We start from the raw sequence: 25,104 nt of genomic DNA on the forward strand, positions 1-25,104 counted from the left end.
CCAAGAGAACAGGAAACATGCAAGAATCGGGCTTCACTAAGTCCTTCCTTTCCTCTTATGCTTGTGTTTATTTGTGGAATATCAAATGCAGGAAAAATCCCAGACAGATAGAAGCCTAGCCAGCTCAGGCTCCTTGTTTAGAAAACTGCCATAACTTCCTTAGCCAGATGTAATTTATATGGATGAATATAAATCACATGCAAAATTCTGTTTTGACAGTTCCTTAATGTGTGCACCCTCAATAACACAGTACCATGCAATGATGGATTTAAAATCAGAGATACTTTAGAAGAAATACAGATGGATCAGAAAATGACAAAGGTCTCTAGGTACACACATAGTCTACAGCAATGATCCATGAAAGAGGCATCTGTCTATTACACACAGGATACAACATACTTGGGCTTCAACTAGCGCCCTGAGCCTCCAGCTCTACCACTCGGCACTTGATTTTCATGCTCCAACATTTCCCTGTGTGAATAAGTGAGTTACTCGTTCACACAAGCGTCTACTAAGTATTAGTATGTCTAGAGACTGACAACTACAAATGTGCATCTCAAGGTCATTATACTAACCAACAACTCTGCTCCTGCTTTCCAATAACACTCAAGTCCCAAACTGAACTTTGGCTAGGTCCCACTCTCAATCCTTTCCCTTCCCCAAATTTATCTTCGTAACATCACTATCCACACCACTGCTTAAGCCAAAGCTTTCAATGATTCTCTCTCCTTCCATACGCCCCAAACCCTCCCTATCACCTCGCAAGCAATCCAGAGGCAAATATCATCAATTTTACTTCTACAATACGCCTCAAATCCATCCACTTTTTTCTTTCTTCAGCAGAACCATTCTGGTTCAATTCATCATCATCTTATGCCTAGAAGTCTCTTAACTGTTCTGTTCTCATGTATTTTTGCTGCCTCACAATCAGTTCACCAGGTAACAGTCATATGAATCTTTTTAACATAGGTCATGTCATTCCCTTGACTTAAAAGCCTTTATGACTCTCAACTGCATTGTGAATAAAACCCATTTCTTTACTAAGCCTTTTGAGGTCCTACACAATTTGGTCACTGACTGCCTGCCTCTATAATCATATAGTGGGCTACCCTCCTCCTCGCTGACCCCATTCCAGCCAGGCTGGCCTTCCTACAGTTACTGGAATGTCCCAGGACGACTCTTCCCTAGGATCTTTACCCATGCCTCTGCGCTAGCATTCTTTATATAGACAGTTTTTTCCATCCTTCAGGTCTCAGTGACATGGCACCTTCTATGAAAGGCTTTCCCTGACCATCCATGCTAAAGTGAAGCCCCCATTTTAATATTTTCACAACAACCTGTTCTTTCTCTTAACAGTTTTTTTAATAATTAATTTCTAACTATATATTTACTTATCTAGCACCCTTTTTGGTATGCAGTAGGCATCTTTTTAACTGAATGAATTAATGAGGACAAGTACTTTAGGCGAGGCTAATCACAAACGTATCCTACTAGCTGGTATAAGATGCAATAACAAAGATATTACCTTCTCAACTTTTTTCCTTTTAACAGGCGGGTCAAATCTATCATTGACTCCAAAATACTGAGTAAGCTCTTTCCACTGGGTTTCATTTGAGGACGGTTCACTAAAAGAAGATAGTAAGTTTTGTTTTATACAATATATACTGTCTTTACTTTTACTGTTTTTAATCGGTTACTACAATTATACTACAATTACTAGTTCATATGTTTGATTACTATCAGAAACGATTAGTTCAACAATTTCTACAATGGCCTAAAATAGATAACTATTTTAAATTCTACCTACCTATGAAATTCTTTTTCATTCTTCAATTTATCTGAAAAGAATTCACAAAGTGTCAATACCTAACTTCAGTAATTTCAAAACCATATTTTTAAAAAATGGTTAAACTCAGTCACAACTTAGCATTAGCACGACTAACAACCTGAGTTAAAACAAAACACCTTTTCTGGAGCGTTTTCTTCTTTTCCCTCTGAATCTTGAGGTTGTGCTTTTCTGTTCGGAATGTTTTTTATGCAATTCTTGAAATTTCTATGTAAAAGAAAAAAAATTGAGAAGCAAATATACTTTCCAGAAAAACATGCATTTAAAAAATAATGAAGTAATAAAACAATTATATTTCAGCGTGTATAAAGATACCAATTAAATGATGGTAGTCAGTTCTTGAGATGCTCTATTCTCTGAGACTCACAACCTGAGTTTTGATATTCACTTGTTTTGAAATAAGTCATTTGATAATTTGAGAGTGAATCTCATGTAGGTAACAAAAAAGATAAATAAAAGATAAAATAAAGACAGAAACTACTCATGTACCATGCTAGGCAAACAGCTAATACTACATAGTGGTTTGGGTTTTTTTTTCCCCCTTCGTCTTTCTATGAAAAACAAAACAAAATAAACGCAAGTATCTAAGTGGCCGATGCCTCAGAGAACAGTAAAAGCATTCTGAGTCCATCTCCCTCCCTGTTAAGTCCCAAGAATACATGCACATTCTGACCAGGGCAGAGACACACAGAGGCATGTGCACACGCACAGGCTGTAGCAAGAGCATTTCAGAGAAAACCTACATTCCACATATCTATGGGAATTCCAGAAGGACACTCTTCATAGGCATTTACATTTGACTCTGTTTCAGTTTTTGGTTCATCTGTTGAGAAATCTATGATTTCTGTTTTTCTGATGCTCTCATCCTCTTTATCTTCCTGTAAGTTAAGTCCAGAGTTCTCCAACGTAGCTTCATCTTCCGAGTTTGACTCAGCATCACTTTCATTTAGGCCAGGAGGTAGCAGCCCACTCCACATCTTTTCTTCTATGAGGAAAAAGATTAATTTACACATATAGAATAACCATAGAAATAATTTTAAGACCATTTGAAGACATTCCAGGTGCCTAATAATTATAACAATGGTTTGGGAACAGTCCATCTAAACTTTTTTTTTTTTAATCTAAAATGGCATAGAATGAACCTGTTATAAAATAATTAAAATCTTCACTTGTGTAAGTAAAAAAAAAGTTTAGAAGTTTAAAAGCTGTTTAAACAAGTTTGTTACAACATACACCTACAGGTAAAGAAAATAGAGCCTTGATTCTCTAATATATGAGTAGTTTTGTCTAAAAAAAACATGAAATTCAGTAAAGCATTGCTCAAGAATGTTAAAAACCTAACAACATACTTTGCAAGCAATTTAGGATTAAAATACCATATTTGAAGCTATACCAATTAGAGAATAAAACTGCATGTTTCACCTATATTTAATGGACAAAGCTTTCAGAGGGTGTCTTGTCTAAGGAGCAGGAAAATAACTAAAGGAAAATTTTTAAGCTACATAAGTAGTTGGAGGAAGGTATCGCAGTAAAAAGGATATCCTACTTTTCAGTTTAATACTGTTTGCTAAAATAATATTAAATGAAATATAATCCTAACAATTTAACAAAAACGTATAGCTTTTTAAAGTAACAATACTATATTTGGGAAACTAATGGTCAAGTTCAAGATAATATTTAGCATTAGCTATACAGTCCATTAGTAGAGAGAACCATTAAGTTTAATAAAATGACTTAAAATAGCAGAATTGTTATCATTTGCTAAAAGTATAATACTCAAGTACATACTCACTATTGATCTTCATGGCACAGTCTATTTTAGCACATATATTGAGCCAAAACCAGTTCCTTCAAAAGATGCTTAAAATAGAGAAGCCGGTTGTACTGCTCATGATTTACTATCAATATGAAGGAATAAAATGGAAGGACGGAAATTTGTTTTGCAGTTTTCTGTCCCATATTGTGATTAACCTAGTTAAAAAACAAACAAACAAACAAAAGAAACCACCATTCTGAGACAAACACATCAGGGATTTTGTGATAACAGATTTCTCTTATCTTTTAAAGACCTCCTTCCAGGTCCAAAGAATCAGATCTTACTTTTTGTGGCTTTGGTCCAGCCTCATCAGTTGCTGACTCTCTGAAATATCCTCACCAAATATTCTGTTGGCTTTTTATGAGGAAGGACTCTGGCATCTAACTGCTCCAACTAGAATCTTAACTCTGCCACTACTAGTAGTATGAGGAAATCATTTGACATCTCTGACCCTCAATTTCTTTATCTGTAATGCAGGGATAATTATACTGCTTATAGGGCTATTCTGAGGATTAAATGAGATAAGCCCCTCAACACAGTGTTTAGGAGGTCCTAGGGGCTCAATAAATGTTAAGTTCTCTTTGCTATTATTATTTCTGTGGCCATGTATTACATTTTTATCATTTCTATTATGAGTGACAGGGTTCATAAGATAGTTTTGAAGTTTCTAATAATTGTGGTGCACTCATTTAGCAACTGATGCAATCATTTGCTTCCTTGATAGTCACAATCTGATGTGAAGTGTCTATAACAAATGTTAGTGTTTGGTTTTCTGAATGGAGGAATAAAATGAGGGCAAATTACTAGGAAGATAATGGTAACCTTATGCTCCAAGATTCCTCATCTGCACAGGTCCTTCCAAAGCGTTGTACCTAGTTTTCTATTCAGAATTTGCATTTCTTTGTTTAAAGGAAGAAACCCGAAGTTATATAAGCTCCAGGCCCCATAAAACCCAGATCTATCCCTAAACCTGTCTGTGGATTTTTAAAGTTGGGACAGCAGTACTCTTGAAATACTCCAATAGCACAAAAGACATCATGTAAAATATGCCAATATTGAAAAACAGGTGTCATGCTATTAATAAAAAAGATTTCTCCTGTTCTGAGAGCAAGGGGACGGAAGCAGTAATAAGTTCCAGTATGACTTGGCCACTGCCATATAATACACCTTTAGGCTCATTATCATTTAAGGACTTAAAACAGTAACAAATTTCAGGTTTGGATTTCTTAGCATCACCGGAGTCTATGTTAGCAATAACTCTTTCCCTTCCTGTCCATAAAATATTTTACATGCCCACTTATGTGCCAGACACTCTTCAAGACCCTGGGGACAGAAGTATATAAAGCAGGCAAAAATCCCTAGTCTCACGAAATGACAGCTATACACATAGGAAGTTTCTGTTCAGTTTTTGAGCCAAGTATTCCTTGACCTGGACTTTAGATGTGACTGCTCATGAAATGTGTATGCCTCTCCAATGGGCAGTGGCACAGGTCTCCTACTAAACCACTGTTTTAGCATCTCTGCAGGGTGATAGTCTATGCTCTGGGAACACAAACATGCTTCCCTCTGGGAAGCAGTCTCAGTTGCCCCGAAGAAGGCATGCTTTTTGCTGTTGTTGTTGCTAATCAGCCTTCAAGTAGTTAGGCATTTTTTATGGCTTTTTAAATTTTCTCAAAATTATATATTTTTAGCTCCTGCTCATGTGGCATTAAAAACTGTCCTCAGTGTGGCATCTGCCTGGTATGATAATTTCTTGAGTGTACCCAAAGGAAAAAAAATTAAAATAGTTTGAAAAAGGTGGAATCCACCTCTAAATCCAGGCAAAATTCAAATCAGGTAGGTTTTGAACTCCACTCTTTAAAACCTTTAGTCATGTGCCATTTTCCTGTGACTCTCAAAAAAACAAACACAAGGGAGACTGAGCAGTCACTGATAAACACGGATAACTGCTGCCACTCACTGTGCAGCCTGCAAAATGGAGTTGCCCGTGTAAGCAGCAGCCCAATTACAGATCAGCCAATATGGAGTGGCTGCTTAGTGACTTTTGCTTTGGAGTCATGTTTCAAAACAGTCTTTCTATTCATAGCATATACTTGTCATTCACAAAGTTTCCAACTGGCACCATGTTAGGCCTCCTGTTATTCTTGTTTTGGCTGCTGTGGAGAATGATTCTCTATAAGTGTCTCTTACTTATGCCTTTCAGAGCGTATTTCTTTATTTTAAGGCTGATAATCCCAAGTTACCCTTTAACTGTGAAAATTCACTCAGCCTATCTCAAGAAACGTGGAATATCAGAGAAACAGAAACTTAAATTTGTTTAGTATAGATTATAGCCAAGTCCATATAACAGCCAATGTATTAATTCATAAGCTTTCATTTTTTTACCCTGCAACCCAAATAATTTTCAATTTAATCATTTTAGCCCCAAGGAAAATGTAAATGACTCAGAATCCTTTTTCTCTCTATGGTTTTGAATATCACCTTCTTCATTTTACACACCCTCCACCTCTAGAGTTAAGATTTATTCCATCCCACAATTATCCTCAAAGACATTCTGTGTGTACTATGCAGAACACATCTTTAGTCCTGGGCTAACACAATTTGCCATGAACTGAAAATATTTATATACTGTCCTAGTCTGAATAACTAGGGTTTCTTGTTTGTTTGTTTGCCCTTGAAAACCACCCATCGTTATTATTTAGCATACTTGGTCAGATAACAATGAATCAAAAACAGGGTACAGTTCAGTGGTTCCTAATCTAAGTATGAATGTAGTAACAGGAGTCTCTAAGCTAATTTCAAAAAGCCCAAACTATTTTATTTTTCCCCTCAGTAAGACTGTACCATTCACCATTACAGGAAAAGACCAATTTAGTGAAGCACTATTTTTCACATGTTAATCAGAGGTTCACTGGTAGTTATAGGTCTGATTTTTATCAGAAAAAAACATTCATAAATAAGGTTTAGTAGACACAATCTTTCAAAATAAAGCAGCCAGGGAGAAATCAAATAATAATAAAAACCGTTCTAGATTGTGCACTGGTTACAGGGGGAAAAAGTCTTCAAAGTTGGAAAATGGTTTCTAGTCCTGAGCAACATAATTAGGAGAAAGCCACTGCATTTGTCTGGGCCTCCATTCTTAAGCTATAAAATAAAGGTTTGATCAAATGATCTCTGAGATGTCTTACAGCTCTAAAATGCCTCTTTATGATTTTGATATTGTAAGTGCCCTAAATGCCCAGAGTCACCTCACTCCTGGATGTATCACTCCATTCTCTCTAGCACTGCAATCCTGATTAGAGCCCAGTATCCCAGTAGATAAGGTTTCTCTCCTCTACCTAGCAACTCAGCCAAGAGGATGTTTTCAGAGAAACTCTGTACACTTCAAGACACTGAGAAGGGGAAGGAACCCTAGTTACAACAGGAAACACTAGAACCAGAAAGGGGAAACAAAGCAAGTCACTGCTGCACATGGCATACAAACAGTGTGGCAGGCCTTGGTTTTCCATTAATCTTCACAACAACCCTTCCACTAGGAATTACTATCTATATCGGCCCCTCCCCTACCCGCCCCGCCCCCAATTTACAGATGGGATAACTGACTTGCCTAATGCATTCTGATCCATTTGTTTTACAAAAATATCCCCATGGCTTTAGATTATGAATTTTACAGAGCAGAGTTGTAAGCGGGGACAAGGATTTGCGACTGGGGCTGAGAATGATCTTAGCCTATAATTACAGACTTGTTAAATTTGGTTAAGAATTTTTTTCTGTACTTTTTGAGTACAGAAAGCTATGCAAGATGCTATACTAAGTTGCATACATCAAAGTCAAAGTCACAGTCAGAGGTTTGAGCAATAATGTCATATTTTCTGGACAACCAGGCAGCTGCTTATAATCAAAACCCAAAAGATATATTTGAGCAGCTCGATGGGTAAATGTTTTCCATCTCTATTCCAGAATTTAAATTCCATTTTCATCGTACAAGGCTGTCTTATTTCCTATATTTTGTATTTGATTAGAAATAATTCCAGAAGCCTGAACTTCGTCTGATCTAAAATTAATTTCACTTGTATACGAATTATAAGCCACCACAATTATTTAACAATCTGAAGATTGTAATTTACATCATAATCAGAGTCTGTGACTTAAAAATAGTTACTATTTTGAAGCATGTTAACATCAACATTAACGTAAATATCCTATTTACTTTTATGAAATGAATGTGTTCCTTTTCTCAAAAAAGGTACAGAAAGGACAACTCAATTACAGGCCTGAGAGCGAATCCAGAAAAACTACTTATTTAGCAAGATTTTGCATGTATTCAACTGTTTTAATTAAAGAGAGTGGTCGTTTACTTGAGGCCTGGAAAACATTTTCCCAGACCCAAGATCCTGCATGGAAAGACAATAAACCAAGTTAACAATTCAAGGCTCATTTTAAGTCGATTCCGCTGTGAGAATACTTACAGGGTCCAAGATTGCAAGACGATGGGTCTAGAAAGGTACACCGTTCCTGCTTGGCTGCACAACCCGGAATTCTGCAGGCTTTCTGGCGGCAATGCCACACTCCAATCCCAAAACAGAGAGAAGCCCCTCCCGGGCACAGAACTAAGCGCTGCAGATCCCGGCGAAGGATGTCTAGCCTGCTGGCAGTCCCATTAACTGGAGCTGTTTTCCGGAATACAGCAACTGTAAACGTGAGCCTGTTTTCCCTATCGACAGCCTCCTCAATCCCCTCTCACTTTGACCTGGGTGGGACGGAGAACCCCCTCCACATAACAGGCTGGGGAGGCCGCTGCGACGCCCCTTTCGAGGAAGGCTGAGGACGGCCCCGCCGTCGCTTCCGCGGCCCCTGGCCGGAGGCTTTTCTAGCCTGCTCCGGGAGGCTCGGCCGAGGAGCTATGAGGCCGCCCATGCCGCCTCCCTCGGCTGCCCACAAGAGGCCCTCCCAGACTCATCATGCCGGAGCCCGAACCGGCGGGTAACCAACCCTCCATAAGCCGTACTCACCTGTCAGGAAGCGGTCGCCCAGCAGCCATCTTAGGACCCCGTCAACATCACGCCTTCTCATTGGCTCCTGCGTCTCAACCAATGGGCTGGGGCCGTTCTGGCCCTAGGGTCGCCTTAGCAACCGGCCTCCTGGGGCTTCCCTCTTTAGTCTGCCCGAAGGAGGTGGTTCCTTTCTTTCTTTTTTTTCTCTCTTTTATCTTGCCGTTTTCTCTTTCTTCCGAACATTTTTAAAGACTTTGTTCTTTCTTCATTCCCTGCTGTAGGCCAATGCGTCTGGGCAAGGAAAGGGCTGACATAGACCTTGAACTGAGAGTTGATGCCACCAGGAGGGAGAATCTTGCAGAGTGCTTTCTTTCTAGGCCCTTCTGCAAACGTCTTCATTCATTCATCCTTTCCCCTCACTCTCTTCCTTTTTTTATTTATTTTTTTTTTCTTTCTTCACCTATTTATTGGGCGCCTACTTTGTACCAGGCATCATGCTAATCTCTGGTTAGCAGAAAACAGGCAGACTCTTGCTCTCTTGGCGCCTACCATCTGGTGATGGGGTCCAAGGTGCTTCACTGACTGGACCAAAAGTTTACCGAACTTCTTTTTTTCTTATTTGTGGCAGGCACTGTGTTATGCCCAGAAGGGGGTGCTTGGGGAACATAGAAAATAAGGGGGAAAAAAAGAGAGAGAAAAGCACTGCGAAGAGGATAAAATATCCTATGTGATAGGGATGGGAATAGGGCTATTTTAGAAATATTTGCATTTTCCGAAATACTGTTTTATAATAAGAATAACATTAAGTGTACCTATTTGCTAATTTTGTGATGATTATATAAGAAAAGCCTGGGCAACAGAACCAGACCCTATTTCAAAAAAAGAAAAGAAAAGAAAATACAGTAGGCTTCCCTCATCTGTGGCTTCTCTTAGCCTGATTTCAGTTACCTGGGGTCAACCAAGGTCCAAACACAGTAAGTAAAAAATTCCAGAAATAAGCAATTCAAATGTTTCATTGCAAGCCCATTCTGGGTATCCTGATGAAATCTGCAGTGTGAATCATCGCTTTGTCCATGCATGCTGTTAGGCTACCAGGTTCTTAGTCACTTAGTAGCCATCTTGGTTATCAGATTGAAAAACTATATGTGGGGTTCGCCATTATTCCAGGATTCAGGCATCTACCGGGGAGTCTTGGAAGGTATTCCCTGCGGATAAGGGAGGCTGCTGTACACATAAAGACTTTAACATGTTACCTAGCCCACACTAATTTTCAATCTCAGCTGTTTTTTGCTGTTAACATTACCAATAATGTCTTTCTTCAAAGCAAGCTAAATGTGTATAAAATTTTGCATTGCACTCAGTAATATATCTCAATTTCACATCAACAGATGGTTAAGCCTATTAACTATCCACTAAACCACCTCACCTCCAACATCTTCCAGAAGATGCGCCAAGTTTAGAGAGCAGTTTTCTATAACCCCAGAATCATAGTAAAACCTGAATCAACAAGTTTGGATCGCCGAGGTCCCTCTTCCTGTTCACATTCTCTGATTCTAGAGTAGAAGCAAGGCTGAATGAGTTAAGGATCTGTGTAAAACTATTTTGGCCAAATCTGTTCAGCTTCTCAATAGGATTTTCCTTGAATCCAAATCTTTAAAAAGTTAAACAGTTAACAAGAAGGTGTGCCTGAGAGTGCTGTTGTAACTGCATTAGGCCTCTTAATTGCTCTTCATCTGCTCAGGCTGTCATAGCAAAATACTACAGACAAGGTAGCTTAGGCAACAGGAATCTATTTCTCACAGTTCTAGATGCTGGGAAGTCCAAGATCAAGATGCCAGCAAAGTAGGTTTTTTTTTTTTTTGAGGCCTCTTCTCTTGCGTGGTAGGCAGCCACCCTTGCCCTGTCGTGCTCCCATCACCTTTTCTTTATATGCACAGTTTGGGGAGCTCTCCAGTGTCCCTTCTCTGTACTTAAAAAGACACTAATCCTGTTGGATCAGGGTTCTACCCTTCTGACCTTATTTAACCTTAATTACTGCCTTAGAGGCCACATCTCCAAACACAGCCACACTGGGTTATGGCTTTAAGATAGGAATTTTAGGGGTGCACAAACATTCAGCTCATAACAATTGCTGATGGTGGAAATGTGACCGGAATAGGGAAAGAGATAGCAGAGGGGGAAGAACTGAGGCATGGGGTAGGAAGGAATTAATGTTTGTATGTTTAAGAATGATCTGGGGCTGGGCATGGTGGATCACGCCTGTAATCCCAGCACTTTGGGAGGCCGAGGCAGGTGGATCACTTGAGGTCAAGAGTTCGAGACCAGCCTGACCAACATGCTGAAACCCCCCCCCTACTAAAAATACAAAAATTAGCCGGGCATGGTGGCATGTTCCTGTAATCCCAGCTACTCGGGAGGCTGAGGCACGAGAATGACTTAAACCCGGGAGGCAGAAGTTGCAGTGAGCTGAGATTGCGCCACTGCACTCCAGCCTGGGTGACAGGAGCGAAATTCCATCTCAGAAAAAAAAAAAATCTTGATTGTTTCTATATGGATCCCATCAAAGGATGCTCATTATTTAGTGCATATATTAATAAATGCAAGGGATAGAGGTGGCATATAATTATAACTACTACAAAGATTTACAAACACCAGATTTCATAGCAAAGGTTTTTGGAAAATCTTGCTTCAAAAATATCTAACATTTTAAAATTAAGTTTCTCAATACTGATTTGAGAATTCTTAATTACCTAATTGTTTATCACATTACTGGATGCCTATAATAAATGTAAATAATAACTCAGACTTTTCTTCTCACTCTGGTTGTAAGAACTTCAGTTTCTGAATATTATTGTTTTGTCAATTTTCTAGAGAAAATGTCAGTCCTTTGATTTATGTTAATCAATAAATTTACCTTTCTTCCAGCAAATTCCTGCCCTGGAAGCCTGCCAAGCCATGAGTTTTGTGAATGAAATACTTGTATTTGTGAGATTTCTATGAAATGTAGAATTGTTGGATACCTTTTACTAAATCATAGTGAAATATCTGATGCAGCTAGTGAATTGTGCTTGAATTGTGTTGCATCTGGCACTAATTTCAAGCATGTAGCTTTCATTTAAATTCTCAACCATATCTTTAAAAACACAAAGCAGTTTTTCTTTGCCAAGAAATATTATAGTTTATGAACAGTTTTTCCTTACATTTAACAATTTTTTAGTGTAGAGATTATAAGTCACACCTATGTTATGAAAGATTAATTGTGGAGTTCTTTTTGGTGGCTGCTAAATCCTGGATTGATGAATAATTTCTCAAAATATAATGAAACCCCTTAAATATTTTTAAGTTGGAAAAGTGAATACAACTTTGTTGAACATATAATAAATGTGCTTCTTGCTGAAACTGAGAAAGAGAATATTAATTTCTTTCTATACAAACACCTCTTTTTTGGCATTCAGAGGAAAAAGGGATTTAGTGACTTAAGCAAAAGAATTGAAACCAGGGAGCTCTGAATTTCAGGATTCATGTTGATATCCTTCATGATTAAGGAATGACAATTTATCTGTTGTTGTTGTTGTTGTTGTCGTTGTTTGACGGAGTCTGGCTCTTTTGCCCAGGCTGGAGTGCAGTGGCGCGATCTTGGCTCACTGCAAGCTCTGCCTCCCAGGTTCATGCCATTCTCCTGCTTCAGCCTCCCAAGCAGCTGGGATTACAGGAGCCCGCCACCACGCGTGGCTAATTTTTTTGTATTTTTTTTGTAGAGACAGGGTTTCACCGTGTTAGCCAGGATGGTCTCGATCTCCTAACCTTTCGATCCGCCCGCCTTGGCCTCCCAAAGTGCTGGGATTACAGGTGTGAGCCACTGTGCCTGGCCTTCTATCTGGATATTTTTAGGTTTGCAAACTGAAGCATCTATAAACAATGTTAGTCTTCCAAGAATATGTTGAATAACTAACACTACGATATCAACAGGACTTGACATTTGAGAAAACAAAATTTCTGTAATATAGAATGTTGCCAAAGAAAAGCACTTTTTATTTATTGGTCATGTCTAGTACTTCCAAATTTTTCAGTTCCAATAGGTTGTACATAGGGAGAAAACAGAACAGGAGAGGGAGGCTTATTGAGCGTTTTTGTATGCTAGGAAATTTGTATCTAATATCTTATGTAATCTTATGAGGTGGCTGTTATTGTATCCATTTTATAGCTAAGAAAATTTAAAACTTCAAGAGCTTAAGAAACTTGCCTAATGTCACATGCTTAGTAACATGCAGAACCAGAGTGGGGAAGTTTCACTGGACTCAAAAGATCCTGCTGTCTCCACTATCCACATACTGCCTCTTTTAAGAAGAGGTTCCTGATGAATGTCATCACAATGCAATCAATAAAGTATGGATATCATTACTGCCCAGTGGCATAGTATACCCTCTGGGAACTCACAAAAAGAGAGGCTTCGGGAACAAAATATCTTCTCTCTCTCCTTCCCCCTCAGGACCTAGTGAGTGATCAGATCCCATTCGAGGCATCCTCTTCAATTATTCCTTATTCGTTATATTAAAATCTATGTTAATTTCCTTTTTCTTAATACCTTCATCTTCCAAAAACATCCCACTGTCTGATTAATGTCTCTGAATGAAGGAATACATGTAAAGCTTTAACATAGAGCCTGTCATGTAGTCAGTGGCTAACAAATATTAGCTTCCTTCCTTCCTTCACGTGTAAAAACTAAGAAACCCATAAATGTTGGTAGAGTATTAGATTCATCTGTCAATATCTTCATCGTTGTTACTATGTGCCCAATGCTCAGCACTATGCTAAGGGTTGAAGATTCAAAAGAACTGTATAGAAACTGGCCTCAAGAAGTTTGTAGTCTGAGACATAATAATATTTAAACCATAAGTACTAAAATTGTGAGGTTCATGATGTCAATATGAACTATGGAAGTCCTAAGAATGGAAAAGTAAGCCAAGTGGAATTTAGTATATACTATTTCCTTTGCCTGAAATAACTTTCTCTTTTATACCTGGTAAATATCTTTTCATCCTTCAAAACCAGATCCTTCAAAAAACCAATATAAACGTTGGCTTTTTATCTATACCTTGTTGTCTTTTTTTTTTTTTTTTTTTGAGACGGAGTCTCGCTCTGTCACCCAGGCTGGAGTGCACTGGCGCGATCTCAGCTCACTGCAAGTTCCGCCTCCCAGGTTCACGCCATTCTCCTGCCTCAGCCTCCCGAATAGCTGGGACTACAGGCGCCCGCCACCACGCCCGGCTAATTTTTTTGTATTTTTAGTAGAGATGGGGTTTCACCGTGTTAGCCAGGATGGTCTCGATCTCCTGACCTCGTGATCCACCCGCCTCGGCCTCCCAAAGTGCTGGGATTACAGGCATAAGCCACCGCGCCCGGCCCTTATTTTTTACTGGTCACTCTAGGGATTACAGTACTCATCCTTTCTACAGACTACTTAAAGTTAACATTTTAATAATTTGTGTGAAATGTAGAAACATTGGAACTGCATGGGTCCTTTCAAAGCTCTTGGCCCACTCTTAATGTTGTCATACGCACTGCATCTACACACATTGTAAATCTCACATTATTTTTATTTCCTTGAAACTATTATGTATTTTAAAGAAATACAGAGGAAAAAAATAGTTTTTTACATTTACCCGCATAGTTACTGTTTCCGAGGCTCTTCACTCCATCCTGTAAATCTGAATTTACATCTTCTTTCATTTACCTTCATTCTAAAGAATTTCTTTTAGCATGGCTTGTAGTGTAGATTTACCAGCAATGGATTTTCTTAGTTTTCTTTTATCTGAAAATATCTTTATTTTACCTTCAATCTTTTTTAAAGTGAGGTTTATTGAGGAATAATTTTATAGTTTACATACAATATAAATTCACACCTTATGTGTACACTATGATTTTTGATAAATGCATATAGTGATGTAAACACTACCATCATCAGTATACAGAATATATCCAAGTTGCCATCATGCCCATATATAGTCAACCACTTCTCCCTCCCCAGCCCCTATAAACTACTGAGATGTTCTCTGTCCTCCTAGTTTTGCCATGTCTGGAATGGAGTCATATAAATAAAATCAAGTAGTCTAGTCTTTCGAGTCTGGCCTAGTTCAAGGAGCTTAATGCATATGAGGATCATGCATGTTGCTGCATGTATTGGCAGATTGTTCCTTTTTATTGCTAAGTAGTATTCCATTGTGTAGCTATGCTTAGTTTGTCTATTCACCAGTTAAAGGATATTAGAATTGTTTTCAGTTTTTAGCAATTATTAATTATAAATAAAGATGCTAAAATGCTCACATAAAGGTTTTTGTGTAAAAAAAAGTTTTCATGGCCGGATGCGGTGGCTTATGCCTGTAATCCCAGCACTTTGGGAGGCCAAGGTGGGCGGATCACGAGGTCAGGACATCGAGACCATCCTGGCTAACACAATGAAACCCCGTCTCTACTAAAAATACAAAAAATTAGCCGGGCGTGGTGGCGGGTGCCTGTGGTCCTAGCTACTCGGGAGGCTGAGGCAGGAGAATGGCTTGAACCCGGGAGGCAGAGCTTGCAGTGAGCCGAGATCGCACCACTGCACTCCAGCCTGGGTGACAAAGCGAGACTCCATCTCAAAAAAAAAAAAAAGTTTTCATTTCTCTTAGGTAAATACCTAGGCACGGGATTGCTGGATTATATGATAAGTTTTTATTTAACTACATAAGAAACTACCAAAGTGTTTTCAAAAGTGGCTGTACCATTACACATTTTCATCAGTAATGTATGAAAATTCCTGTTGCTCCCCATTCTTCGGTATGGACATAAAAAATAAGTGGGTTCAAATAAATGTGTCATGGTATCTCACTGTGTATCACTTTTAATTTATCTAATAACTTATGATGTCTCTGTATTGTCTTTTGACTTTTTAACAGTGTGTTTCAAAGAGCAAAAGTTTTCCATTTTGATAAAGTTTAACATCAATATTTTCTTTCATAGTTTATGCTTCATGTGTTATGTCTAGGAAATTCTAAGAAATCCTTGCCTTGTCCAAGGTCACAAACACTTTTTTTGCTTTTTATTATAACTTTTTTTTTTTTTTTTTAGAGACAGGATCTTACTTTGTCACCCAGGCTGGAGTGCAGTGACATAACCACAGCTCAAGGCAACCACAGCCCACTGCAGCCTCAAACTTGTGGGCTCAAACCATCCTCCCGCCTCAGCCTCCTGAGCCTCCATTAACCACGACTGGCTAAATGGTCACAAAGATTATTTTCGGTTTTATTATTTTTGTTTTATTCTACACATTTTTGTAATTTTAGATTACGGGTTTATGATCCATTTTGCATCAACTATATATACAATACAAAGTATGTGTCAAGGTTTATTTTTTGGTACCTGGATGTCCAGTTGTTCCAGCATGATTTATTGAAACTCCTTCTTCCAGTGAATTGCCTTTGCACCTGTGATAAAAAACAAATTGACTATATATATTCTAGACTCAATTCTGTTCCTTTGGTCTATGCATATATTCTTTCTCCAATATACACTGTCTTACAGTGGATTTATGATGTGTTTTGAAATCAAGTAATGTCAGTCTTCCAACCACATTCTTTTTTAAAAATTGTTTTTACTATACTGGCTTGTTTGCTTATTCATATAAATTTTAGAATTAGCTTGTCAGTTTCTACAAAAATATACTGCTAATATTTTGATTGGGTCTGCATTAAACCTATAGATCAATTTGGAGAGAACTGATATCTTAACATTATTGAGTCTTCTAATCCATGAAGTTTACCTCTAGATTTATTTAGGTCTTCTTTAATTTCTCTCATGAATATTTTGGGGTTTCAAGCATATGATCATGCACATATTTTATATTTAAAACTATTTCTTGGCTTTTATGCTATAAATTGTTATAAACTGTGTTGGAACTGTTTTTAATTTCAATTTCCAACTTTTCATTGCTGTTATATACAAATAATTTTTAAATTTTTATTATGCATTTTTTGTTGTTGCATGGATTGTTCTGCAAACCTGAGTTAGCGCAAGTTGCTGGTGCTGTTCAGGTTTAGTATTTCCTTATTGATCTTCTGCCAACTTGTTCAATTGATTACTGAGACAGGAATGTTGAATTCTCAAACTGTTATTATGGGTATGTCTATTTCTTCTCTCATTTATATCAGGTTTGCTTCTGGTATTTGAAGCTATGTTTTTAGGTGCCCATATATATAGGGGTTTTATGACGTCTTTGTGAATTGACCTTTTTGTTACTGTGTAATAGTCATCTTTATCCTTGGTAATATTCCTTATTCTGAAGTCTATTTTGTTTTATATCTAGATAGCCACTCTAGGTTTTAAAAAATTTGTATTTGCATGGCATATCTGTATCCATTATTTTATTCTTAATGTATATATGATTTACATTTAAAGTGTACTTCTTGGCCAGGCATGGTGGCTCATGCCTGTAATCCCAACACTTTGGGAAGCTGAGGCAGGTGTAATGCTTGAGCTCAGCAGTTCGAGACCAGCCTGGGCAACAGAGTGAGACCCCGTTTCTTAAAAAAAAAAAAAAAAAAAAAAAAAAAGGGCAAAAATTAGCCAGACCCAGCTACTTGGGAGGCTGAGGTGGGACTATCACTTGACCCCAGGAGGTTGAGGCTGCAGTGAGCCAAGATCCATGCCTCTGCACTCACATCTGGGCAACAGAGCAAGACTCTCTTTCAAAAAAAAAAAAACTGTATTTCTTATGGATAATACATACTTGGGTCTTGCTTTTTTGTCCTGTCAATCTCTTTAAATTGTTGTAGCTGGAGCATTTATATTTGATGTAATTATTGGTGTAGTCATTTAAATCTACCACCTTTCTAGATATTTTCTATTTATTCCATTTCTTCTTTGTTCCTTCTTCCTGTGCTTTTCCCAGGTGAGTCAGTGCTCCCATATCATTGCTCTCTGAAGGAGCTTGTCATTTCTTAGATTTATAGCTATTTGTTTGCCCTGTGAACTTAGTGTTCTGGGTTCAAGGAAAGTTATACGTTTGTCATTTATATGACACTTTCTTATTTTTAGGATGGTATTAATGCTGTTTGTAGCTTTCTATGTCTTTGGTAGAAGTGGAACTCATCTTTATTCTTGAAGGCTATTTTTCTGGATATAGAATTCTGGGTAGATAGGTTTTTCATTTATTATTTTAAAACTGTTGTTCCATTGTCTTTTAGCCTCTGTTATTTCTGATGCAACCTTTGAGGTCCTTCAAATTATTATTCCCCGATATGGAATGTGTCATTTTTCTCTGGCTGCTTGGAAGACTGTCTTTTTATCTTTAGTTTTCAACAGTTTGACTGTAGTTTTTCTAAATATGCTGTTTATGTTTTAAATATTTTGCTTGAAGTTCACTGAACTTCTTAAACTACAAAATTTATATCTTTAGCTAAAATTGAGGAATTTTCAGCCATTATTTCTTCAAATAACTTCTCTAGTCCATTCTCTCATTACTTTTCTCCAATATTAGATATTTTAGTATTTGTTTACAGGACTCTGAGGCTCTGATCATTTTTTAAAATAGGCCAGGCATGGTGGCTCATACCTGTAATCTCAGCACTTTGAGAGGCCAACGCAGGAGGGTCACTTGAGCCCAGGAGTCTGCAACCAGCCTGGGCAACATAGTGAGACCCCATCTCTATTTAGAAAAAAACTATGTGTTAAAAAAGTTTTCCCTCTGTTCTTCAGAGTATATTATTTTTATTGGTCTATCTTCAAGTTCTCTGATTCTTTCTTTTATCATATCCATTCTGCATCTAAGCCATCCAGTGAACTTTTTATTTTACATATTTTATTTTTCTGTTTTAGAATTTCTATTAATTTCCTTTTTATAGTTTATGTCTCCCAACTAAGGTTTTCTATCTTTTCATTATTATATTTTCATTTCAGTCCTGAAGCATAATTATTTTTTAAATTCTTATCTTTTGATTACAACCTTGGTGTCATCTCAGAATTAGTCTCTATTGATTTTCTTTTTCTTTAAAGCTGCTTCATGTTTATTTGTATCTTTATATGACAAGTAATTCTGGACTTTATGCTAGAAATTGTGATGGATATGTTGTAGAAACTCTGGATTCTATTATGCTTCTTCAAAGGAATATACATTATATATAAATAAATGTATAATGTATATAAAAATGTATATATTTTATATAATATATATATATTTTTTTAAGCAGAGACAGCTAACTAGGTTAAGCCCAAAGTGCAAGCTGTGTCTCCCTGGCAATAGGTGGCAGCTCAATAGGTGGCAGTTATTTTAGCCTTAGCTGGGCTTCTTAGAGTCTGCCCTTCACTTGCATAATTCAACGGTCATCCGGAGATTAGTACATAGAAACATAGCTTATATGTAGAACTTAGGCTCACCCTTTCTGCCGCTCTTCTTTTCAAGATTCCAGTTCAGTTTCTAGCAGCTGTTATTGACCCAAACTCTTTCCCCAAGTAACATTTCTATTCAGTTTCTAGCCTTCCTACCCAGCTTTGGCTATGACCTGGTCTCAGGATAAAAGCATGAAAAAAAAAAAAAAAGGTAAACTAATCCCTTGCCTTCTGCTTCTTCTGAGTATCTAACCTCTCCAGTATTTGCCTGCTTCTGTTTCTTCTCCAATGCCTTCAAACAGTTATTTTGCTTCTTTCTAGAGTCTACAGTTATTATGTATGGAAAGGTTGGTAAGACAGAAGCTTATTTGGGAAGTGTGTTTGTAATTCAAACAGGTACATATCTCCTTAAACATCACTTGTGTTTTTCATGGAGTCTTTTCATCCTCGTTGTTGTTGTCGTTGTTAGGGTTTATTCATTTTAGTTTATATTATTTAAGATCAAGGACTGTTACTTTTTATGTTCAGTACCACTTTGACAATTGTATTATCTATCTATAGTGGAAGATGCTGGGAACTTGGTAAATATTTAAATGATGAATAATGAGTAAACTTGGCATACGTTTTTCTTAGCTATACAGAACATATCCTTGTTGAGAAAAAAGTATTCTGTGTAAGAAGACCTAATTAATAATTGCTATTTTTCATTAAAAATTGCCATTAGAACAGAAAAAAACACACTCAGATTTCTTAAAAAACAGAACCTCGCTTCTCTTTTAAAATAAAATTATAATTCCATGTATTTAACATTGACTTAAAATCTACTGGTGTCAAAGCACTTTGGAGAACACTATTTTTGTGTGAAAGGGGAGGATAATTAAAAAAGACAGATAATTCTAAGAACCCTTGTCTGAAAACAAAATTTGTTTAAAAAGACAGATAAGACATGCTCCCTGCCATCCAAGAATCTAAAATCAAGTCGGGGATACAGACAGAAGTAAATAACTTTAACATAAAGCAAAAAAATGTTAAGTGCTATATTGAGAATACAACAAACTATTATGTGAGAAGACATGGACACATAGAGGGAGCAACACACACTGGGGTCTACTGGAGGGTGGAGGGTGGGAGGAGGGAGAGGTTCAGGAAAAATAACTAATGGATACTAGGCTTAATGCCTGGGTGATGAAATAATGTGTGCAACAAACCCCCATGGCACAAGTTTATCTATGTAACAAACCTGCACATGTACCCCTGAACTTAAAATAAATGTTAGAATAAAACTATCAACATCACAGTAAATAGAAAGCAATGCAATCAGTTCAGGATTCCAAAGAGTTTTTTGGTAAAGGTAGGATAGATACTGGCCTTAGGAAGAAGTAAAGAGCTTAATAGGTATATATGATAGGAAAGTTCATCTTAGAAAAATTTGGAAAATTTTAGGCCATGTTTAGGAAAGAGTAGCATGGTTTAATGATAAGACCTAGGACTTTGAAATCACAAAAATATGTATGGCTATGTTCAACAATCTAAACTTCCCCAAACCTCAGTTTCATCATCAGAAAAATGGGAAAGTTGAGTAGAGTTCAAATTGTGGAGACTCTGAAAAGGCGGGTTAATAGAGGCCCATAGACTGTAGTCAGGGAAGCCTGCTAGTTGGCTATAGCAATAATAAAGTAAAAAGTATTGGCAATAGGACTGAATCCAAAAACAAAAGACTGTGTTTTCTGTTCCAAGCATAGACTGGAAAAAGATGAAAAAGCAGGAAAAAATATAAAGGATTTGGCCATTGATTCTATGGAGAAAGGAAAGAATGAAACTCAGGAAGTTTAATGGAAACAGCTAGAACCGATTTAATGAAACAACTCTGAAACTATTGTAAAGTAGATTATATATTATTATTTTATATGGTATATACACAGGATTCATTTTTTCTGATAGAAAGAGAATTATTTAAAATATATTTTGAAATAATCATAAACTATTTTAACTAGTAATAGGACTTGAAAGATGCTGCAAAAAGAAACAATTTTCAATGTTTGCTAATTTTTTCAATTAAAACTCAAAGACCTTTCTCCATAATTTTGCTTAACAGAATTTATATATATATATATATTTTTTTACTTTTCTTGTTCACTGAGGTCTTATTAACATATACTTCATGTTTTCCCATATATTACATCTGTTTTATAGCAACAATCCACTCATTAACGCCTCCTTAGTACTTCATTAAAATGTTTTATCCAAATATACTATTGGATTTTTTAATTTGTTTGTTTTGGATAGTGGGGAAATAGTCACAGAAAGGAAATGATACCTACGGTTCATAAGCCTGGAAACTCTTACTAAATACAAACAAGCTGACATTCATAGTTAAGTGACTACAAGAAGCAATAGCTTAAAAATCGTGCTGTTGGACTTCAATATATTTATCTTTTGCATTTATTAGCATGAATAATAATTCACTAATGTGTGTCTGCTAGGTACAAAACACCATGCTAAGCATAACATACACATTATCTCACTTAATTTTCATGACAACCATGTGTGATACTCTGATTATCCCTAAATTAAACTAAAGGAAATTAAACTTCAGAAAAGGTTATGTGCTCATGATCGCATAGCTAGCGAATGGCAGAATTTAGATCTGAGTCTAGGATCACCTAACTCCCAAGCCCATATGCTTTCTCCTATACCTCATTGCCTCCCCTAGGAAAGAAGAGAAGGGCGAGGATGGAAGAATATCTAAAAACGAACTGAGTCCTTCCTAGCTGCCAAACTATTCCAAGTGCTTTTGCATACACTGGCTAATTGAATTCTCACAACAGTCATAGGAGGGAGGTTTCTTATTATCCCCATCTTGAGTCATAGGAGGGAGGTTTCTTATTATCCCCATCTTGAGTCATAGGAGGGAGGTTTCTTATTATCCCCATCTTGTATATGAGTAAACCAGAAAAGGTACCCAGATCTTCCACATGGCATTCAACAGTTCTACAACCAAGATGTGCATAACAATTGAGAACTTTGAGCCAAATAACATCATTTGATGGTCACCAGGAACGTCTTCCTGGTCCCTAAATATCTTCTCCAAGGTTTTCCCCTATCGAAACAAAAATAATCCTGGGGGCGAGAACACAATAAACTTCAGTATCCAACTGCACTGCAGTGAAACTGAATGACCTTCTGGGTTCAGGGGAGGTGGTTTTAATGAAAGGAGAAGTAGCAGGCCAAAGGCACCCAAGAAGAAAGGGCTGGGGCACACTGGGAGGAGGAAGAAAGGAGTTACTGAGGATGGTTGAGATGCAGAAAGCCACCCTCGCCTACTTCACGTTTTTCTGGGCTTGGTCTTGCTGCAACCAAACTCACATTTGCCATTCACAAATGGAGATAAGACAATTAGGTGAACACACTGTGTTCCAGAGAAGATGCTGAATTCAAGTATTTTGTTTTTATTATTCTTTATTTATGAAGAACATAAAGCACTTTGCGTGAGATTAGATGTTAAGAGCTATCCATCTGGCTCTGCCAAATATTAAGTCAGGTTAATTGTAGGCTGCTCAATCTATCATCCATGTGATGGCTTCACATTTTCAAACAATGTACTAAATGTTCCTCTAAGTTGATATTATTCCCATACTATATATCACATGGGATTTGCCATCTTAACTGCATGAGTGTGTAATGCTGTAAGTGACCCTGTGGCAAAAAGACAAGCGCAGAGTGGGAAGGACTCAGCTTGGGCCCTGATCATACTACATCCAGGTGTGATAATGAATTAAGTTAATCCGTGAGTATTTTCTTAACCATAGACTGGAAAACTCTTATTCCCAAGAAGTTATTTTGACTTTTAAGCAGGGAATCCTGTAAAAGGTAGACTATTATAAACTCTCCTCAAGCAAAATATTTGCTTTATGTAAATAGCCTTCTCAAGGTAATAAATAATTAAGGAACTTCAAAATAAAATAATGTATGAAGCTCTGAATCCCTAACCAAAAAGATTTCCAAAGATTTACCTTTGGAAATAATCCATCTCTAAGGAGAAATACTGAAAACATACCAACTGCCCTAAGTTCCAAAATCATAAGCAACAATTAAGAGCAATAATTAAAATGGAGAGTCCTGTGTTGAGGAATTGCAAAGACCTGGGTACTAATTCTTTTCTCCCAGGCAAGTTACTTAACCTCCCAGAGTTTAGATGTTCATCTGCAAAACAGGAATAACAGCACCTGCTCTGCCAGCTTGCACAGCAGTTGTGAGGATCAAATGCAGAGGCGGCAATAAAAGGGCAGCACCACCTGTACCTCCGAGACAATCCAGGTATACAAGGTACAATGAGGTCTGGCCCAAGGGCTGACCTCAGACTGTGCCTTAACACTCTGTGTCTTACTGCATCATTTCTGGAAGGTTATTTCAGAAGGTGGTAATTACAGAGAGTAAATTAGGGCTAAAGCAGGATGAGAACTTGCTTGGATGTTCTGTTGAGGAAAGAGAGGTGGAAGGAGCAAAGGGCTCAGCACCCAAAACTCTGGGAATCACTCAACTTTAGAGAAAGAAAGCAAAAGCACTTTTAAAATGAGTTAAGTGGAAGACGAACGGACAAATGAGGTAGGCACCCTGTCCTAGAACCTCTGGTTGGAGTGGGTTGAAGAGGGACCTGATAAGACTAGTGATTTTGTTGTCATCTTAAGAGAGTATAGTCTGTAAAAATAGATACCAGAAACGAGTTGTGCCTGTCACTGGGTGGTGGGACCACTGGTGGGAATGTGTGATTTTTATTCTTTTTGTTTATCTATATTTTCTACTATGAGAATTCCACGATGAGAATGTATTATTTCCATAATGAAATTGCTACTTCTGCAAAAAGTAAAAAAAAAAAAAAAAAAGATTTTAAATTATATATTATATGTAAAAAAAATAGATTTTTTTTTTTTTTTTTTTTTTTTTTTTAGTTACTGGGCGCTTTATTTTACAGGTAACTTCTACAAAGATGGAGGTTGCTTCTGGCTCATCAGCCATCGTTGATGGTAACCAGTCCTACAATTCTCATTAGGCAGTTCTGTTACCCCACTATTTCCTTGGGGTCTGTTGTGCTAAGGACAAGACTGGTTGGGTAAAGGGGTGTGGCACAAATAACCCTCAGGAATACAGGCCACAGAGCTAATGAAGGGCCCCAAGGAAAGAAAGACCTGCCCATCAGCGATGAATTCTCTCCCCCAGTGCCACAGACCTGAGGGCACATGACCCAGGAATGTGCATCCAAAGATAATACTACCTTCAGAGAACTCTACTTATAGGTAAGTAACTCTCCTTTATAGGAGGTATCTTTGTGTGGCAGACTGTTTATGCGAGCAATTTGAATTGAACTTTAAATGAAAAAGGCATATCTCTGTAAGTGGTAATAATTTTAGTCATCTCACTGTGGCTAGGGGTTGTGGAATTCATTAGCACAGATTAACATATAAAGTGGGTGAGATATCTAATAGCAAACGGAGAGGTTTAGGGGCCTTAATTCATCACTGAATGAACAGCGTGTACAGTATTAGGGACTATGAAATTTTTAATTTACACAAAGTGTCCAAGAATATAGGGAATAAATTTAAACCCAAAACAGATAATGGAGCTATGCCCTACCTGGCTGGCAAGTTGAATTGTTTTTACACTGAGTGAAGAAAGCTAATTATCCCAAGCACAAGGAGACTGCTAAAAATAATAAGATTATAAGGAATAATTTGCTGATATAATTACAACAAAATTGGGTACACACAATCGTCAGATACATGTATTGCTTGACCTGGGTGAGAAAGTGAAATAAATCCTTCTTCTATAGCCTTCGTAAATTTGTTTTTATCATCTCCAAGTGGTGTTTGCACAGGCAGCACAATTTGCATGTGTAATGTGGCTGTACAAATTGACAACAAGTAAATTATTCAAGGAAATAGGCTGGTCGCGGGTCTGAACTATCTCGCAAAGCCTATTCATTTTGAAGAATCACTGAGACGTGAAGCTCATACATCAACCGTTTTCTGACAATCCTCAGACTTATTGTCTCCTAAAATGTCATTATGGCTATTATTTATGAAGCTAAT

At 37.5% G+C, this 25,104-nt stretch overlaps 1 protein-coding gene and 1 long non-coding RNA gene across 6 annotated transcripts in view; one reads left to right on the forward strand and one right to left on the reverse strand.

Moving 5' to 3' along the window:
• FAM204A (family with sequence similarity 204 member A) overlaps window positions 1–8,761 on the reverse strand; it is a 32,433-nt gene extending 23,672 nt beyond the window's left edge. For 2 of the 5 annotated variants that reach the window (XR_010147027.1, XM_063782171.1), the window contains exons 1-6: window positions 8,675–8,761; window positions 8,132–8,332; window positions 2,590–2,831; window positions 1,966–2,053; window positions 1,808–1,838; window positions 1,526–1,625 (exon numbers count right to left, since the gene is read on the reverse strand). Coding sequence is in view for 3 of the 5 variants with exons in the window: in XM_063782171.1 (XP_063638241.1) it covers window positions 1,526–1,625; window positions 1,808–1,838; window positions 1,966–2,053; window positions 2,590–2,823 (453 nt within the window). In the remaining 2 variants the exon portion in view is untranslated. Of the gene's footprint in view, window positions 1–1,525; window positions 1,626–1,807; window positions 1,839–1,965; window positions 2,054–2,589; window positions 2,832–3,638; window positions 3,818–8,131; window positions 8,333–8,674 lie in introns of all 5 variants that reach the window. The other 3 variants (XR_001706863.4, XM_508064.9, XM_009459326.4) reach the window with 2 other exon arrangements.
• LOC100613261 (uncharacterized) lies at window positions 8,282–24,313 on the forward strand. The gene is made up of 3 exons (XR_008537489.2): window positions 8,282–8,361; window positions 23,991–24,042; window positions 24,236–24,313. It is a non-coding gene; the product is annotated as an uncharacterized LOC100613261 (long non-coding RNA).
• Window positions 24,314–25,104: the final 791 nt, after the last annotated feature.

The sequence above is a fragment of the Pan troglodytes genome, chromosome 8, assembly GCF_028858775.2.
Source record: "Pan troglodytes isolate AG18354 chromosome 8, NHGRI_mPanTro3-v2.0_pri, whole genome shotgun sequence".
Classification (NCBI taxonomy): Eukaryota; Metazoa; Chordata; class Mammalia; order Primates; family Hominidae; genus Pan; species Pan troglodytes.